Genomic DNA, 21245 nt, shown 5'->3' with positions numbered 1-21245 from the left:
CTTCAAGTGCTATTAAGGCCATGTCAGACCTATCATTGAGCTAATGTCCCTTCAAGTGCTATTAAGGTCATGTCAGACCTATCATTAAGCTAATGTCCCTTCAAGTGCTATTAAGGTCATGTCAGACCTATCATTGAGCTAATGTCCCTTCAAGTGCTATTAAGGTCATGTCAGACCTATCAGTAAGCTAATGTCCCTTCAAGTGCTATTAAGGTCATGTCAGACCTATCATTGAGCTAATGTCCCTTCAAGTGCTATTAAGGTCATGTCAGACCTATCATTGAGCTAATGTCCCTTCAAGTGCTATTAAGGTCATGTCAGACCTATCATTGAGCTAATGTCCCTTCAAGTGCTATTAAGGTCATGTCAGACCTATCATTGAGCTAATGTCCCTTCAAGTGCTATTAAGGTCATGTCAGACCTATCATTGAGCTAATGTCCCTTCAAGTGCTATTAAGGTCCACAAACAGTGTGGCCAAAGACAAGCTCAAAAGCACTTAAACCCAGGGACTCCTGAACTGACTCCCAAAAACCAAACAACAAATGAATGCCTTCATCCCAATCCTTCTCAGTCTAAAAACAGTAAGTCCTTGTCATATTCTTAAGAGTCTGATGAAAGCCCTCTAACACTCCTTGAGATTCAGGATGTTATGTCTAACTGGCGCATAATTAGGTACTGATTGTTAATTGTTATGTTATATTGTGGTTGTTTCACACATTCATAAATGTATGCAATGTTGTTATTTTTGAAGGATTAACAGAAATAGCAGAAACTGTACACATGTAACGGCTAAGCATCACAAGATAGATAAACATGACAAATGTATCAGCAATGAGAACAGTTTTCAGAGCTCTGCCGATAGCTTTAGGCCACCACCAAATAGTTTTGTTTCAGAAGTCAATTACGGAGCATGTCATTTCAGCACATTTTTTTACTATTATGAATTTTACTGATATTTGCAACAAAATCACAATCAGTTTTTTCCGTTCACTCGCCGTTTAGCAGATTTCTTAAGAATATGGAAGGAGTTTTGTTACTTATATTTTTGACACATTGTAGCCATCTGAGAAATCAGATCGGGACCTTCAACGTGGTAAGCAAACACTTTAACCACTTAACCACCATTAATATCTCTGAGGGCAATGTGCAATACAGGATAAGGAATGACTGTGCCAATTTAATGCTGACATAACACAATTAATCATTGAACCTTTTTGGGGATGTCTTCATGTACACAGTCATCATAAGCAATGTGATACAGTTTTGAACAAATCCTGAAATAAGAAATGGTTCACTCTGTGATGCTTTTCAGTTGAAGTGAGCTACAAAGGTTGAAGGGCTGATACTTTGTTACAGATTCCGTCTGTCAAACTTTATCACAGTTAGGAATGTGCGTCAGTGACATAGTGAGGACATTCATCCAATTTCCCCCAAAAGGACATTTCCGATAGGACGAGTGGACATGATCAGTGGTCAGTCAATCCTAATTTCAATTGACCTTTCCATCTGAAGCCATTTGCATTATAGTCATATCAACACAATAACATTGTTCCAAGGTGTTTGACACACCAGCTCTAAAAAAGGTCATAGACTGAGCTACGTCCCCAACGTTTTGCTGCCTCTTTTGCTGTTTGATCTCTTTTGTTCAAAACATGGATATCGATCACATTTAGAGAGAGAACATACTTCACTATCTCCAGATGGCCCCACATACAAGCAATGTGAAGGATGTTGTTACCACCCTCATCCTGAAGACCTAAATCAGCCTTTTCACTGACAAGATGTTTCAAAACTTCTGTATGTCCCTTCTCTGCTGCCATCATTATAGGGGTCCTCTTGCCACATCCTCCATCATCAATGTTTACAAACTGTTCTGATAGATTATACTTCACTATGTCCAAATGTCCTCTCTTGGAGGCCACATGAAGTCCAGTGTTACCGTCAGCATCAGTTACTCGGGGATTACCCCCACTTTCCACAAGATGTCTGAACATTTCCAAATTTCCCCTAAAAGCTGCCTCAATCACTGGTGTCTTCCCACCATCTGATATTTCGTTGATGAACTCAGTTTTCTTTGAAAGGACATACTTTACCATGTCCAAAAGTCCTCCACAACAGGCCACATGAAGGATAGTGTTACCACTATTATCCACTATTGATAAATCAGCACCGTTACTCACAAGGAAGTCAATGTTTCGCATGCCCCAGTATGCTGCTTCCATCACCGATGTCCTGCCATGTTGCCCTCTAGTGTTGATGTCCACAATATTCCTTGAGATGACATCCTGTACAATTTCCTCATTTTTCCCAATACAAGCAAGATGGAGGATCGTGTTACCTAAATCATCCTCAAGAGATAAGTCAGCTCCTCCCCTGACAAGGATGTCAAACAAGTGTTTATCTCCACGCCATGCTGCCTCCATCACTGCACTCCTCCCATACTGTCCTTTACTGTTGATCTTCTGCAAGTCCTTTGAAAGGATACTCTCCACAATATCAACATGCCCTCCCTGACATGCCTGATGAAGAATGTTATTGCCATCATCATCGACCAGTGACACATCGGCTTGTTTACTCACAAGTAAGTCAAACACTTCTTTGTGTCCATGCCTTGCTACCACCATCAGTGGAGTTCTTCCCATCTTTAGTCGACCATTAATGTCAACACTGTCATTTAAAAGCACTGCCTTCACTGTAATGATATCTCCAACATTGAGGACAGCCTCGACGACGTCATTCAGCAGTTTTCTGAAACTCTCAGTTAGTGTCACATCAGCATCTTGTTCGAATTGTTTTTTCCATACTAACAATATCTCTGGAGGCCTGTCTGGCCAGTCTCTTCTCATGATGTCCATCCGACCATCACGAACAAATCGTGTAATCCATGTCTCCTCTGCACTTCTTAATGTTGGTATTACTGTAATTATATAAATTTAAAAAAACATGAATGACATAATTCTTGTTAATCCTCTACCTCTATTACATCATTGCCATCAATTAGTAAAATCGAAATATTTTTTACATTTGGATACTTATCTTGCATTACTACCTCAATGCTATTACTGCTGTTTTTTTACTAGAAAGATGGAGCTGTGAGAGGTCCAGGCTGCAGAAGACCACATGACCAGAAGTGATGATGTCATAAAAGGCGACTATGCTTGTCGTAAGAGGCCACTAACAGGATTGGGTGGTCAGACTCGCTGACATGGTTGATGCATGTCATCGTATTCCAACTGCGTGGATCGATGCTAGTGATGACAATCACTGGATTGTCTGGTCCAGATTCGTTTATTTACAGACCGCAGTCACATAGTTGGAATATTGCTGAGTGCAGCGTTAAACATCAAACAGTCAACTCAAGGCAAGCATAAGGAGGCCAAGACCACAGTGTCCACCTTGACAACAGCAGAAGGCATTCATGCAGGTCTTCCTTACCTCCTGTCTATCAGCCTTATTGTCGGAGGTCAACCTTGTAAAAAGGCTCAGAAGAATCCCCCAGACAAGAAGCCAAATGGTGGAATGTTTCAAGTTGAACCCCGACCATCTTCGGTTGGAAGCACCTCCGGATGACCAGCTGTGTAGTGGTGACCGTGCCTCACCCCTCATTGACAGCCACCAGCTACACCCCACACGGTCCACATGACCAAGAGAACTGAGGTTCAGCCTGAGGGCATGGGTTCAACTGAGGTCCCATATGGCTCCCATACAGACTACCAGTCTTCTACAGTAACGGGGTAACTTTTCAGTAACTACAGTAACTTTTCAACTACAGCACGGTTCTCACAAGTGTTACCCTGGAAAGCCATGCAGTTACGCACTGACTCTGTGTCGCATGCAGATTTTGATTATACCCCACAGCATCATCATTCAGGCTGTCCAGATCCATGCAATTACCTCTGACAACACATCATCCTGGAATCATGGACACTGCTGGATGAGGATTTACATGGGGGTGACACAGATTCATTGAATGTTATGGATGTACCTCATCATCATCCTTCCCACGGATTCAGAATCAGACTTTGGTGACGATTATGGCCATTCTGACTTCAACTGACTCCTGTATCAAACCCATATTTCACCATTCCCAGATTCGCAACTGGTTAATCACAAGTTTATCAAATTAGTCAAGAATCCAAATATGAAACTCATCGTCCATGCCAGCTATGTCCAGGATTTATCAATGGTTAACAGGTACTCCATTGATGTGGGCACGTATCTCAACTGGTTTGTTGGGATTCGCCATGCCATGCTTCCTTTGTCACTCTACTACAATGATGTCCTGGGGGACATACTGACGCCCAAACACACTGATCTGGTCTGACTTATTTACAGTCAGCACATTATGGCTCGGAAGATTTTCAATGACCAGCTTGTGAAAATCTTTGGGGAGGTCTGTCAAAATACGACTGAATGGTTTCATGATTCTTCCAAGGATTCTACATTCTGTGAACTGGCTCTGAAGAAATTCATACCTTCTGGGAAAGAGTCGTTTACCAGTCAGTCTCTGAGCTCTTTTCGTCCCTCAGACTCCAAACATCGTGGATCCATATGAAGAGGCTTCAAGTTCGGAGGTATGGGGCAACACAAAGGACTCTATCCCACTCCCCCCATCGTCGCAGATCTGTTCGACCTGGGTTTGTCTACAGACTTTGAAACATGCCTACCACTTTTCAATGTAACACCATTGCTGGGTCCAGTGGGACGGCATCTTTTGTCATACACCAAATATTGGACGCACGTTATGTGTGACTGGATTCCAGACGTAATTCTTTAGAGGTCCAAGTTCCACTTGAACAAACACCCACGCCTTCTATTCTGGCCTGTATGTAACAGATTTCGTCTGGTGGGAGCCAAATTGGAGGCAGTCGATCTAACCATCAAGACATTGATTGCCGAATGGGCCATCCTACATCATGAAAGTGCCTCTGTTTTGCCGTAAACCATTGACGCTACAAGTTCCAGGTCTTGCCATTTCAGTTGCGCCCTGCCTCTTCACCCGAATCACGTCACCCATTATCAGCTTTGTCCATCTTCAAATAGTGTATACCTGAACATCTCTTTAGCGCCCCATCCGGAAGTTTCTCGGAATCTTACTCACCCAACTCCTGACTTATCTTGGTTTCATCATCCATCTGTCCCAATCGGAACACCTACTGATCGAGGACAGATAACATCGGGGCCAGGATGCAGGATATCTCTATCGTCCAGAGGATCGGTGTACCCAGACTCTCATGATGATCCACACTTTACTGGATCGACCAACTCACTCATTCAGGTGGTGGATGTCTTTCTTGGGAACCCTGTCCTCTCTGCAAGATATGACTCACAGGGGCTGGTTATAGTTTCACCCTCTGCAGAACTGGATCAACTCCCTTCAACCGCTGTTCTGATGCCTCTCCACCTGTTTCACGATCTGTCCTGGTGGACTTGATGTGATCATGTAATGTTGGGGATTCCTCTCGAACCGCCCGACCACCATCACTTTACGGATGCCTCGGACTGTGGAGCCCATATGGACAATATAGGGTTTATGACCAGAGCAGGAGATGAGCCTGGCATCCAGGACTTCTGTTTCTGTTGTACAGGTCGTAGCTGGATGCCAAAGGGCATCACACTCTACCATCACTAGTTTTACTCGCGGGATATCCAGCAAGATATGCATGGCATATATTCCGTGGCCCTGTTGTCCACAGCCCATTCTATCATTAGACCTTAGTTTTTTGTCCTTCAGTTGAAAAAAAAATGGGCCAATGATGACATCAGCAGCAACAGGAGGTGAGTACACCTATTCTTAGAACACTAGCTACTGAGTGTAAGAGTACCAAGGTATAGCTGTATCAGTCCAGAGTTGGAGGTTGCTGACAGATCATCGGAATTGACGTCAGAATCGGAAGAGAAATAGGATCGGAAGTGACGTCGTATCCGGAAATATGATAGACCAGAGAGATTGGAGCAAATGATGAGCAAGAATAGAACTGAAGACATCATTTGTGGAACATCTGCAATATAATTATCTATTTTCAAGTTAACACTGGTTCATTCAACTATTTCAAGTCCCCTAGAAGTGATACCAAGAGGGTTTGAAACGGTAATATAAAATGGAATCACAAGAGGTTTATAGGGAGTGTCCTAGAGGCAGAACCAACCTGTCAGTGTGGTATAATCTGGCAATGATGTAATAGAGGTAGAGCATTTGCAAGAATGATCAAAACAATAGTTGTCATTGTTAATAATATAATTCTAAACATACTGCCTCTATTAGATCTGGATTACTCCCATCCACCTCCCAAATCATCTTCCCCTAGTGGTTAGATGTTTTGGAAAGAAGCGAGGTCTTCCTGCCTTTGTGCACCGAAGAGCTGTTAGGCTACTGGTACTATTGCCTGAACAACTAGATGTGTGTAGTTGACAGTGAAGAGGTCTTCTATTGACAATCTGAAGATTTAGTCATTGTGTGCTTGCAGCCAAAATGGATGATTTATGGCAATGTTGTAATAGAGGCAGTATTCTCAGAATTAGTAACAATGGTAACTATCGTTTTGATATTTTGCACTGAGTATACACTGGGTTCTGTATTGTCATCATTTGTCACTATGCTAAGGCAATTATTAACAAAATAGTCCCACTGGACTGCAGCTCACCTCTATGTGTATTCAACAAAGGCAGCCATTTAATAGGTGTACATATCCATTTTCTGCATCCCTGATCAGGACGAAATGATACGTATGAAAAAAGTTACTTCATTTTATCTTGTGACCTTGACCTCTGACCTCATGACAGGTAACTTGAATCTTCTTGTAGCCATTATGCACATAAACATGACAAAGCACCAATTTTAAAACGATATAAAAAAAGTAAAACAAATATAAAATTTCAATTTCTTTATGTGCAACTCCTAGCATTCTGTTTAACAAGTTTATCCAAACTGCCAGATCCCCTCCAATGCTGAGACATAACACTGAGCTTGCATATGTCTTCAAAGGAGATTTATTTTACTCTCAACCACAAAAAACAAAACCCCATAACGGTGATCTGAAATTACCCTGATCATTCTTGGGAGAGTAACTCTACTGCCTGAAATTATCTTTATATGAGTAACCGAGTTATGTTTGTTGTTTTACGACGCACTCAGCAATGTTCCTTACGAAAAGCATAGTCGCCTTTTATGGCAAGCATGGGTTGTTGAAGACCTATTCTACCCCGGATCGTTACGGGTAGGAACCAAGTAATCATCTGCCAAAGTTACAGCATGGTGTAAATGATCTATCTTCTATTCAAAACAAAGACTTGATCTCAGAAGACACACACATACTGCTTGAAATCTTTCAACAGCTGCTTTAACTTATCAAAATATTGGCCAACATCCTTTGACAAACAGCACATTTCAGACAAAGTCTCTTGTCTAAATATTTGCCTAAATGCCTCAGGAACGAATTTTCTTTTTTTCACTTGATCATAGTTTGTGCTGACACCAACTAGGTGTGTTCGGGTGTTTTGTTTAAGCACCTTTCAACATATGATCGACAGAAGAATGAGAAATGCATACATAGGATAAGTTGTAAAATGTAATATCTCACATATAATCACAGATGATTGGATTGGCATGTAGTTTAACATGAGCTTCAGGTTTATCCATGATCTGATATTGTACAGTAGCCATCAAATAGCCAATTCCCTTCCACTGATATACCCACCTGAACTAGAAATAGCAGAGATCAATGAGACCGCCTCATCTGTTTCATAGTTAGACCTATGCATAAAGACTCAGAGTGACAAAACACTCTCTTCAAGACTGTATGACAAGAGGGATGACTTCAACTTTCAAACAAAACCTTGAATTCTTATGATGTTTGAATAATTTTATTGAGTTTATTGCTTCAATCAATGTGAAATAGATTCTCAAGCTGACTGGCAATCACAGCCCTTCCAATAGCCAGACAAAAAAATCTTAAACCTCATTGCTGATTCATTCATATAATTTTCACTGCAATTTTGCCTCTTAAGCCCAAGGAAATCCGTTGAGGATAATTGTGACAGATTATTCTCCAGTGTTAACTTTTAATAATTAATGTCTTTTAATTCTTAAATTTTTTCAATTATATTATATTAATTTGACTTTTTAACAATTCAAGCTTTTATGGTTAGAAACATGAACAAAAATCAACAGTTCATAAATGACACACTAACTTCTCTCCTGCCACACACACACACACACATCCCCCACACATTTGTGCTATCAATGGGCTATGCTTTTGGCATAGGTCAAACTAAGATCAATAATTGAAACATCACAAAAGATACTGAACCTCTTTTGAGCTACAATACAATTTCAGAAGTGGCAGAGAATTGGCTGAACATGAGCCTGGCAACATGGCTTCCATGGTGGCCAGCTAAATTGGTCCCATGACTTTTGAATAACGCTTCTGACAACACTGCCAAGATGGACAACAAACAAGAAAGCACAAATGCTCACTTGACTTTAAGACAGGTGAGCTAGTAATTGAATGTTAAATATTGAAACTATAGAGGAAAATATTTCAAAAGTTTAAATTGAAGTCAGACACATCAACATTCTACATCTACACTTTTCTCAACCATATCCTTTCTTTCACCTTGTGTGTCAAGCTCCACTTGATGGGGGTGCAGTGAATCCTGTTCCTGCAGTTCAGTTTCTACATTTTCTTGGGCTGCAAATTACAGTACCCTAAATTATGGAGTGATCTAGATGAGACGAGACACAGAAACCAAGACCATATCATGAGATGGAAAGAACCAGGGTAAATATATAGAAGCACAGAGAGAAATATCATGGCAATATTATAATACTACTGTTGAGATAATGAAGAGGGAATGCAAGTTGTGATGGACACACAGGTCAGCTGACATGTTACACCTACATCTTACCTGAGGTGTCAGGATCCCCTCGAGGAGGGTCGGGTGAATCACCTTCCTGTCCTCCAGGTGCTGAATGTACTGTGGCTGAAAATTAGAGTCCATTAAAAGTATGAAGAGTGATTTACCCTGGGTGTATAGGGTGTCTACAAGAACTTCAAACCATAACATATTCTCAGTTGATACAGGTCATAGGGTATGTGTAATACAAAATAGACCAAAATAGTAGCTCACTGTATATGTAGCCAACTGTATTAGATGTAAAGGAAAACAAACACAAACAAAATTTAGTAAAATTCATTTCCAATGGTTATTTTAGCACATAGTTGTTTGTACGCAGACAAACTGTAGGAAATCTTCAAAAAATGGAACTCCATCGCTCTTTGAATCTTGAACCTTCAATCAGTCACTTACACCATCAGTATCCCCTATGTTTCAGTTTCCTTGATCTATCAGTTGAACTTACATCCTAACAATACCATTTTGGGACATCAGATGTACAGTAAGGATAAGGATTAAGAAGTTGTAACAAGCAGTTTTTATACTAATTGAAAACAGTCTTTTGCTTGAATACATCTTTATAAACAGATTGGATGTAATGTCCTGTTTGTAGGAGTCTTTTCAATTACTATCCAATCAGCTTGTTATAACTTCTTAATCCTTATCCTTACTGTACATCTGGCTTCATTACCTGTTTTTTATTTGTTGTCCTTATTGTACATTTGGCTTCATATATATCTGCATGCTACGTATACTTGTTCTCTATTATCATTTGCAGTTAATGTTAATGTGCTACTGTCATCACTTTGTTGGCGTCATTCCCGCCTGATAATGGACTACAAATGTTGCTAAATGTAATAAACCAGAAGCTGTTATCCACAGAGTTGTACATCTTATTTACTCAACAACTTCCAGAATGCCAATCAAGCAGCTTGATGAAAACCACTTCATATTGGAAGTTTCTTTATCCTGTTAATACCATGTTTGGAGGTAACAAAGTAAATACCTTATGCCGGCCGTGACATAATCTCACCTGGCATTTCACATCTATCTTACCTGAGATGCTGGACTCCTCTGGAGGAGGGTTTAGTGGCTCTCCTTCTTGTCCTTCAGCATCAACATTTTCTTGGGCTGAAAATTAGAGTCCTTTAGATGTATGGAGAATGACCTCTAGACGAGAGTTGTTTTTGTCAATGATCATAACATCATGGAAGACAAGCATGAGAGTGAAAGTCTTCCATATAAGCAAGGTACACCTTGCTTATAGCTACAGCAGTGTTGCAGGTTCTAATCCCACATTAAACCATCTTTTTGTGGCCTATACCAAGTTTAAAAATAACAAAATAAATACCTTTGACCAGACCAAATTAATACCCGTTTACCTGAATTCGTTTTGAAGAATGATAGTCAACAAGCATCAACTCTGATGATCAACATGTGCAATATAATATAAAATAGACATTATTTCGGAGTTCATGATTTTCTTTAGATGCACAACTATTTCTATCCGAACATCTTTTATATTTGCTTTAAATGTGAAAACAATATTATCTGTTCCTATTCACTCCAGTGATCCCTTATTTTATCATTTTAAATAGATCACTTCATAATTAAGAAAACATCCCTATCACAAGAGGGTTGTTAGTGAAAGAAAAGTCTTGTCACTTGATTTGGTCTTGACATTAGAATTGTTCCCAACATGGGTAACACAGTTGTAGCCTGTTCTTTGTACAATGACATGGCTGAAATAATGCTTTCCAGTTTTTGCAAACAAAGTCTAATCATCTAGAGACCTTGCCAAGGTGGTAATGTAGTCTAAAAATTATGTCTCATTCTTTCTGAAGAGAAGTTTTTGGTAATAGAAATATGCTACTGTTGTGGCCGTTTTCAATGAAACCAGTCATATTTAATTTCCAACAATGACTTTTGTAGCAGAAATATTTGAAATTATTTCTTTTAAATATTTACCATTTCAATTTTCATACATTGCACCCCTTCAAACTTGAACCCCTTATAAATAAAATATACATCAATCCTTTAAAAGAAAGAGTTGAAAATGTAAATTGTTTAGGGACGATGCTGACAGAAGATGGACAACTTTTGACAGCACAGGCTCACATGGCAGTGTAGGCCAGACAGAAGACTGACAGGACTAAAAGCATATTGAAGAGTTAATGAAAGTTTCTGGAGCATGGTACATATACCAACTGCACACTAAAAGTCAGACAAGAAACAAATGGCTGAAGATTGGGAAGTACATAACATTCATGTTATTGATAATACATTTTCAAATACTTACGCTTTTTTGATTTCCTGAAAATGAGAAAGACAATCATCTACATAATTTATCTATCAAAATCCTAATCATAGACATATGTAATGTTTGATCTCAATCAAAGTGTTTCCTAAAAACACACACTATTTCTAGTATTACCTTTTGCCTCTTCCTTGATCAGGCGACCATAGACAAACTGATAGTGATGCAACAATAATAACTTCAGAGACTGCACATTTAATACAAACCACTGTAGAATATGAAATAAGTGACACTGTTTAGAGCAATAATGCAACACAAGTGACAAGACAAATATCAATCAATTCCTCAAGTTAAATCCCACCTGCTCTATTATCAACCAATCAGGATACAGATTTGTGTTTGAATGAGTGAGTGAGTGAGTGAGTGAGTAAGTGAGTGAATGAGTTGGGTTTAACGCCGTTTTAAACAATATTCCAGTTATATCGCAGCATGTCAGCTTAATGTGGGAGGAGACCTGAAGTGATGCAAGTCTCAGACATTTATCATTTCGGTGAAACCCACAAGCGATGGTGTTGACAAACCTAGAAACATAATCGGGGCGAACTGGGATTCAAACCCACAATGATAGGTTTCTGGCGTGCCCAAGTGACGCAACTTTGCACAGCGAATAGTGGCGCCTTAGACGACTGGGCCACCCGTGCCCCCTGTGTTTGAATGAAGTGATATGGAAATAATACATTTGAGTTGCCCATCAAGGAGGATTAAAATCTTTGTCAAGAAAATCCATACTTCCTAAACTCACAATATCTTTTAAGACATTGGAATGTATGTCAGAAACATTCAATGTTTCATAAATGAATATCTATGAAGGTGTAAATTGTTACTGGCCATTACTGTGAACATAGGACAAACACTGTAATTGGGAAAACATTTTTATTTGCAAAAAAATTATTTTGCTCTTATTATGTGTTGCTGGTAGTGCTGAGGAGCCCGCTTGTGGTCGTGGCCTATTTTGTTTTAGGTTTATGCGAACAAATCACTATAATTACTCGGTTTAGTTGGTTAGCCAATCAGATGTCATGAAATCTCTTGTAATTTATTCATAATGAGGATCTACTTGCTGTCCCCCACTGACTTCATGTCACCGTGACCAGATCCCATGGATTAGAGATTCACCCCGTTTACTTATTTCTTGTTTTGATTTGTGAATAGACAGCCTGTACAAAATGAGAATGATTTCCAGGATTCAAACAAAACCTTTTATTACCACATAAAATCTTAGTCACCAAATTCACGACTTTAGAATTAAGCAGACTTGTAAATCAAAAGTTAAAAATTACAAATTTATGGTCATTGTAAGTCTCAGGATGATCACCGCCCTTGAAAAGTTACTGTCCATTGAACACAGAAACATGGTCCTTGACCCTTTAAATGTTTCATGATTGGGACACATATCATGCAGCACTGGGCCAACCAATGCAATTTAACAGAGTTACATAGTGCTGGATTTTCTACTCCATGGTGTAAAATTAAAGACTGATTAGAAAAGCAGAAAGGGCTAAATGTAAACAATTCTGTCTTGTTAACGAAAAACCCATTAAACTATAGCCACTTCTTTATTTGCAATGTAAACTGTCAGTGAACAAACTAATGCCTTCTGTTTGAAGGACATGACATATACTCTGACAAAAAAGAAACGCAAAAGTGATTTCAGATGAATATATTATATATCATACAGAGTTTGCAACAGACGATGCAGGTCCGCCCAAATGACACGTCGAGCTGGTCATCAAGCGTGAATACCTTCAGTTCCTCACTGTCTGGGCTGATACCCTACACAATCCTGGTATTGCCGTAGTTGTAGAGGTTGCCGTGGTGGTTCTTTGACTCAAGTGACGAAGCCGTGTGAATCTGTCGGGTTGTGCTCTGGTAGTGACACATGGTCCACCGGACCTGGAAAGGTCGCGTGTAACACTTGGTTGTATCTTCTCTCACCTTGTCTGTGATATCCCAAGCTGGTCATTGAAAAGTTTGGGGGCCATCATGGATGGTGTCATAATCATCTTTTTGTCCTGAGACGAGACTGCTCAAGAATGGACTTGGGATAGGAGTTGTTGCCGTTGCATACATAGAAGCTGGGATGAAGTCCAAACTATACTCAACAACAAAAGTTCCTGTGACATCAATATTTTAGTGTATTTTTCAAACAAGTAAAGTTTGTTTTTCAATATTGTAGTACATGTATGGAATCAAGTCACAAAACACAACTGCTACAGAAAAGCATGCATTCCATGCAAAAGTTGACTTTTATCAAGCCCCATGCATTTCACTACCTAAGAATGGGTATAAAAACATGTGCGTTAATGGGATTCCACATGCATTGTTTAGCATTGTGCTGACAACAACCACTCAGAAAAAATTACACAATTATTCAACATTACGAAATGCCACGCCTGTCCGAAAATGAGCGTCTGCGAGCCATTGGTATGCTTGAAGCAGGATCAAGTCAATGTGATGTTGCAAGACAATTTAACGACCACAGAAACACCATTTGGTGTTATGGCAACGTTGGCAACAGATGAATGCAGTCAGAGACCATCCTCGGAGTGGCAAGCCTAATGTAACCAATAATCGACAAGACAACTGGATTCCAACAACACACCTACAAAATTGATTCCAGTCAGCAACAGTGACTACCTGGCCTTTGACGAATAGCTTCACAAACCGTATGTCGGTGCTTCAGATGTGCAGGGATGTCACCAGAAGATCCCCCAGACGTCCCATTTTGACAGGGAACCACCGTCAAGCCCATCTACAGGGGTGCAGACAGCATCTACGCTGAACAGCCATGCAGTGGGGACAAATTCTATTCATTGACGAGTCTCGTTTTCACCTCAGCCACAGGGATGGTCGGATTCGAGTGTACCGACATCGAGGTGAACGTTACGTCAATCATTGTGTCATGGAAGAAGATCAGTTCGTGGGGCGGCAGCATTATGGTATGGGGTGGGATTACAGCAAGTTTGATAGCGGTAGATTGAAATCTTAATGGACAGTGCTACCGCGACGAGATCATCGGCCCTGTTGTTCTACTGTTTTTGCGTCGTCATGGCCCAGGCCTTACCTTTCAACATGACAACGCCCGGCCTCATATTGCTCGATCTGTTCAGGATTCTCTTTAACAAAACAATGTGAATGTCATCCTCTGGTCGGCTCGCTCCCCTGATCTCTCACCAATCGAGCACATGTGAGATGAGATGGATCGGCGCCTTCAACGTCAACCACGTGTTCCACAGACACTCCAGGAACTTCAAAACATGCTCCAGCAGATATGGACAGATATCCCACAGGACTTTGTGCGACGCCTGGTCCATTCCATGAGACGAAGATGTGTTGCTTGCATCGCAACCAGAGGTGGACACACACGTTATTGATTTGTAAGTTGACATTTTGGCATGTTCATGTTTCTTATGAAATCCCGCATTTTCTGAAGTCAGTATGGCAAATTAAACCATTTGAACACTTACAGGAGCCTTTTATCTGTTGCAAACCGACATTGTTTCAGATTTGGTAAAAAACATAACTTTGCATTAAATCTTATTCAAAGGAACTTTTGTTGTTCAGTATAGACCAATACCATATGCCCTGATTATGTTTCTAGGGAAGCCAGCACTATACCAGTGCTCGTGGGTTTCAGCAAAGTGGTAGTGTCACAGGAACTTTTGTTGTTCAGTATATATAATTTTCACTTGATTAATTTCATGAGTTAGTGTTTGAAAATAGATTTGTTATATATGCTTAAAATATTAGGTGTACCATAAGGGCAGTGAAGTTTGTTTTAACAGTGCCATCGTGATTGCAATCGGCACACTTGTATTTATTCATTTCGCACCCTGGTAGGAAAAGACATACGGTGGAAATGGCAAATATTACTGGCAAATGACCTCAGTGACCTCGACCTATTTGTGGATCACTCACAATTATTTCTAATATCACCACTGCCATAAGGGGTATATAGGAGATATACTTGACATGAAAATAAAGTGTGGCAGTGTCATTAATGGGTCTTAGTGGGCCCACTTGCACAAAGCCATCTTAACGCTAAGATTATCGTAAGCCTATGTTAAAGTATGGGAGTAATGATCATTTTGTGAAAGTTGGTCCAGTGCCTGCCTTGCTAAGGGAACTCTTAGCAGTTGCAAGGATGTTAAGGATGCCTTTACAAAATATCAAAACTGGTTTCACAAAGCGCCCTTAGAGTCATTGTAAGATTTCTACAATTGCCCTTTGCACTAATCTGAAACTCTTTTGCAACGGTATAATCGCACAGATGACAGAAGAGGTTGTAAAATGTCTATACCAACTAAGACAAAATGAGTGTGAAGGCAGCAACAGGCTAAATATTATTGCTGATGAAGTAAAACTTCCACATTTTCTAACATGATGACCAAAGATAGCTGCTCTTGGTATTCTGTACCTAGCAATAAGATCGTCATCAGATAACATGTAGGAGCAATCCCAAAATAAATATTCTTTTGCTTTTGATCGGATTCTGTTTCAAAGATTCATTCAATATGATGAATGCCACCATTATTACGGGAATTGTCATGACTGGGGATGGGTCATTCTCACCTATTTTTTACTAGCTTGTGATCTCTATTTAAGGGGGCTTTGTGAAAGAGGTTTGTGCCGTTAGTGTAGGGATCACCTTAAAGCTAAGGGGGCTCTGTGCAAGCAGGGCCAGTTGGTGAAAGTCATGTCCTAATTGGGGAAAAGAGTCTAAGATGTTAAATGAAATATCCCCTTTTATTTTTTATGTTTACAAACGTTAGTCCAGATATACAAAGAACATTTTTTTATAGCCAGACAGTGTAATTACATGATTAATTTGCGTACTTCAGTGTGGATTTGTTGGCATGGTATTTCCGGTGTTACGTGCTTATGGTAATGTCTTTCCACGGGGGAAAAAACATCCAAACTCATAACTCGTGTATAATGCGCACCCACTTCTACACAGCTGTGTTTTTTGGAAAAAAAGTGCGCACTATTCTCAAGAAAATACAGTTAGTCACACCATCTTCCCGAGGCAAGTGAGTTAACTAACTTAAAAGTCTAGTTTCCACCCTTGCCGAACTAGGCTGGTATTATGGAGTTACATTTTGGCTGACTAACGAGTCTATGCATAGTCCAATCAAAATCGTGCACTGAAATCGAAATCCGGTTCGTAAAGTGTCATGCAGATTTCGGTCGACTGCAGGATTTGCAAAGCATGTGCACCACTAACTCGTTGTCAACAGATAGTTTCTAAATCTTTTCTCACGTGCTCACATGATTTGATGCACTTTGCGATGTAAGACTCGTTTTATCACAATTTAGATCTTGATTATCGATCAGATCGTCTTGACTGGGCGCCACCGTTTTATTTGAAGCAAATGCAAGTGATACGAGAAGTTGAATCTGATTGGTCAATAGGAGATGCGTAGAAAGGACATAACTCGTAATAGCCACTGGTGGCTCTATGATCGAGGCCAGGAATTCCAGCCTAGTTCTGCAAGGGTGGAAACTGGACTTTTAAAGTCAGTTAACTCTCTTGCCTCGGGAAGATGAAGTCACACATTCTCATCATAAAGTGGCTTTCCACTCAAACAACTTTCTCTTACAATTTTCCTAACATGTGAGTGAGTGAGTTGGTTTATTGCCGATTTAACAGTATTCCAGTTATATCATGATGTGTCAGCTTAATGTGGGAGGAAAGACCGAACAGGTCTCAGACATTTACTACATCGGTGAAACCCATGAGCACGGTTATGGTGCTGACAAACCTAGAAACATAATCAGGGCGAACCAGGATTTGAACCCACAATCACAGATGTCTGGCGTGCCCAAAGGATGTAAGTCTATGCAGTGAATCACGGTGCACTTAAACAACTGGGCCACCGTGTCCTCATTTTCCTAACACATGTTAACACAATTCTCAACTTACAACTACTTACTGGCATATACATTTTCATAGGAATTTCCAAAGATCCGATTGGAATAATCTTACCTCTTATACACAATGACTGCAATGGCTGCCAAGACTGCAATGACTGCCGGGATCAAAATCACAGGGGTCAGTATTGCAGCCAGGTTAGCTGGTGGGGTGGTACCTGTTGACAATACAATTCCATTTTCACTTTGAGAATTTTCACTTTCATTTCTCAAGTCCCCAAAGTGAAATAACTAGTCTTTATCATATAATGTGTAGGTTTCTCGGCAGGATAAAGCCAACGGATAAAAACGATATCCGTTGGGGTCATATGCGGATAGAGATGCAAATATCAAAGGTCAAGTAGGAACTATTTTCAGTGTTTATAAACAAACATGGCGTCGCCCTCGTCATTCGGCGATCGAGTCAGAATTAACCATCAGGAATTTGGATAAACTACAGGGACAATTGCCATCATTATCAAAAGAACAGTCTAATATACTGAAAATCAGTGTCAAACTCTGACGTAGCTAAGGCATTTTATAAGTTTTGGCAACATTGGAGATATATATTTCGAAACAATTTTGCGAGGGCACTAGGCCTAGCCAAGCGGGATCAGTAGCCATATCTGTGCTTGTAGACCTCTGCAGCTTGAAACCTTCTCCACAAATTAAAATAGTTGGATTTGGCCGAAATATGTTTCAATTGTTACCTTGTTTCGTTTTGTCGCTGTGTGTACATCTGACTGCACATTTTGTAACGTTATGACAGGACAGACAGACTGTCAACAACGTCTGACCGTGGCCGTGACGTCTCATAGACTAGGGTTAGAGTAGCTTCCCTTTGACTAAGGGCAGTTACTCTTGCAGACAGACCGATGGATTGGCGCGAAAGGCAATTAAAAACAATTGTTGTTTTGTGTATATGTTGCTTGGCCACTGTATAAGAAACAGATTTCCGTTGGAACTATATTGGCTACTGTCACTGTCCGACTGACACATCACTTACCCTGTGACGTAATGAATATCAATGCGCACAATGTTTCGGTAATGTTTGTGAGAGAGGGAGAGCGATTTTCAAGCACAGAATTAAAGAATGACATTATATGATAAAGAGTTTATCACGCTTGTGTGTTTGGGGATGGTAAATATCCTGTATTAGGAGTGAGTGAGTGAGTGAGGTTTTACGCCACGTTTAGCAATATTCCAGCAATATCACGGCGGGGGACACCACAAATGGGCTTCACACATTGTACCCATGTCGGGAATCGAACCTGAGTCTTCGGCGTGACGAGCGAACGCTTTAACCACTAGGCTACCCGACCGCCCTCCTGTATTAGGAATAAACATTTTGTACTTAGTTCGCCAAGGCTCGCTAAATACAATGTTTATTCCAAATGCAGGATATTTACCATCCCCAAACACACTCGCGTGATAACCTCTATTTATTCTAGAAGAATATATGCCATCATTATGGTGTTTCATTATGACATGCCTAAAACATTGACCAACTGTGGTTGACCAAGTACATCATGTACACCTTACAATTATGTGGAATAAAACAAAAACTAGCAAGAATCTCTCACAGCAATAAGATAACAAAAGGTGGAAACTTAACAAGTGAAGCCAATAGCCAGATAATTGGCGTTGATAGGTGATTAGCAATAGACAGTGCTAATTACTGAAGTGTTGGCTTCTATTGTCTATTGCTGTGATCACCACTGTGATGATGATTTTATTACAGTTGATGTATGTACTAACTTGTGTAAATATGGAGAGACAGTGGTCAGTTTATGTTGATGACAATTTGAAGCTGATAGTCATATATATATGAATTTGCATTCGACACATATACATCAATTCCATGTTATTTCAGTTAAAGTCAACTAATAAATATGGATCTTACTGTGCGTAGCATATACTAAGTGTCTTTGTGATAAAACAGTAGAATGTGTACATTTAAACACATTTTACACATACAGTACAGGCTATTAAAATCAAACAGATGGCCAATACGACAGCTCGATATAAGACCCAAGAACTGAAATATTGGATATTAATCATGCTGTTAAAAAAAGGAAATCAACAGGAATTGATGATGTTCTATCAGAATATGTAAACATTCCTCAGATATAGTTATTCATTATTTAGTCAGTATTTTTAATAATATTCATGAATTTGGAATGTTTCCGGAAAATTGGTCTCCAGGAATAATGTTTCTGTGTGTGTCGGGTATGGGATACCCTTCTACCTCGGCAACTGTTCTTCTGTAGCTCTCTCTCAAAGTACAAGTTGGATTTGTTACTCACAGTCCATTATTTGAGACAGAATTCTTGAATATTACACACAAGAGGTCCTAAGTTGTTTTTCTGAAGCCTGACTTGTTTATGCACAACACATATCTAGGGGATAGCGGCCATAAAATTTTCGAGTCCCGTGATGGGATTCGAACCACGGACCTTCTGATCCGAGGTCGGACGCCTTGTCCACATGACCAAAGACGTTAACCCCGTCAGCAAGCTGACAAGGTAAGGATGTCATCTGTGGGATGACTCCACGCCCTGCCACACTCTGATACACTCTGAGTCTGATATATTTCTGATCCAGATTTTTAATATAGAGAGAGAACCTCTCTGTTCAGCCGTGAGTCTCCAAACCCCCACACTACTCCTGGACAACAAACAAAATACTATCAATAATAATTTCAGCTCCTCCCCTGAAATAATCAATCAATAATCCTTGACCTCATAGGTCCTTTGTACAGCCTCCCGGTACAATCACCCTTCTCATTTCCATTTCATATTTTAACCCAGAACTTTGTAGAATTTCATTAACAACATAGTAAGATTATATTGATAATAATCCCACTGCACAAAAAAGGCTATTTGTGTAGTTGTCTACCGGGAATTTTAGTATTTCATTACAAATGTAAAACCTTGAAATGTAAATTCTGCCTACCTAATACACAGGTATTCCACCCCTTGTATTTGCGACTAAAAAAGTAGTTTTGCATTTGCAAAATCTTAAAAAAAATATAAACAAAAGTAACGAAAATTATTTAGGGGCATGAAAATTCTGCATCATACATATGAATATGATTTATATACAAAATCAACTTTGACGAAAAATATACTTGAAAACTACGCAACCGCTGTTGGAAGCAAAAGGATACACGCTGGTCAAGTAAATGGTGCTTTGCAAAACCAACAGTCTAAATTGATGAGATAAGTGAGAAATTTACAGTGTATTACGAAACATTTTCAAGAGCATAACAAACAGCCTGAAGCGATATTTACTCCATAAATGGCCATCGCTCATTATTTTTGCCTTGTCAATGTGGAACAAATGTATAAAGGAAGTCAACAGTTTGAGTGAGGGCTAGACACTTATGATAAAGGGAGACAATTTGAGGGGAGGTCACTCTTGTATGACAATAGTTCCGTCAAAGTGTTATTTTCACAGCAGTGAAATATTAAGTGTTATGTACACTGCTGTTAAATATCAAGTGCAGTCAAAATATCACTTTTCTCAACTTTGGAAAACACAGTCTTTCACACTTACATATATAATAAAATAATAAATCACATATGTATCCTTAAACAATTCAGCAATCAATCTGTCATCACTGTATGGATGAATAATAATTTTTGTGTACATGTTATCATGCAGACAAAATAAAATATAAATGATACATATTCTTCAGTCCACATACCTGTCTCACAATCATCCCCTGAAAAGTGTTCTTTACATTTAGTGCAAGCTCCATTTTGTACGTTACAGACATTGTTGAGGCAGTTCTTGCTACACTGGTGATTACATTGGTCACCATGCCAGCCTCTATTGCATCCTTCTGAACACTTTCCAGTCAGTTTGTGACAGTGGACTGACTTGTCAGGAGAAGGGGCACAGTTAGGGCTGCACACTTCCTCACAGGTTGCACCATATTTACCCATCGTACATTCTTCACCCTGTCCTTGGATGGCTGAAACAATCATGTTGATTAAACTGTTGGTGATTCCTTATTATGTTTTGTTCCATTACAGATCTTCACATTCAGTACGTGCACAGTGAGTGGCCAGACAAGAAGTGCCACTGTAGCTCACATGGATATGTTGTCAGCCGTTT

The 21245-nt window shown here is 39.8% G+C and overlaps 1 protein-coding gene across 4 annotated transcripts in view; it reads right to left on the bottom strand.

Annotated features, from left to right (window-relative positions):
• Positions 1–443: 443 nt before the first annotated feature.
• LOC139448314 (serine/threonine-protein phosphatase 6 regulatory ankyrin repeat subunit B-like) overlaps positions 444–21245 on the bottom strand; it is a 38323-nt gene continuing 17521 nt past the window's right edge. For 2 of the 4 annotated variants that reach the window (XM_071229863.1, XM_071229866.1), the window contains 7 exons: positions 20833–21102; positions 17200–17302; positions 11196–11209; positions 9953–10027; positions 8909–8983; positions 8617–8691; positions 444–2918 (listed from right to left, as the gene is read on the bottom strand). In XM_071229863.1, the coding sequence (XP_071085964.1) occupies positions 1576–2918; positions 8617–8691; positions 8909–8983; positions 9953–10027; positions 11196–11209; positions 17200–17302; positions 20833–21102 (1955 nt within the window). In that variant the 3' untranslated portion in view covers positions 444–1575. The remainder of the gene's footprint in view (positions 2919–8616; positions 8692–8908; positions 8984–9952; positions 10028–11195; positions 11210–17199; positions 17303–20832; positions 21103–21245) is intronic. The other 2 variants (XM_071229864.1, XM_071229865.1) reach the window with 2 other exon arrangements.

The sequence above is a fragment of the Haliotis cracherodii genome, unplaced genomic scaffold (assembly GCF_022045235.1).
Source record: "Haliotis cracherodii isolate W230 unplaced genomic scaffold, xgHalCrac1.p SCAF_7, whole genome shotgun sequence".
Classification (NCBI taxonomy): domain Eukaryota; kingdom Metazoa; phylum Mollusca; class Gastropoda; order Lepetellida; family Haliotidae; genus Haliotis; species Haliotis cracherodii.
This window is presented reverse-complemented; position numbering and strand designations above follow the sequence as displayed.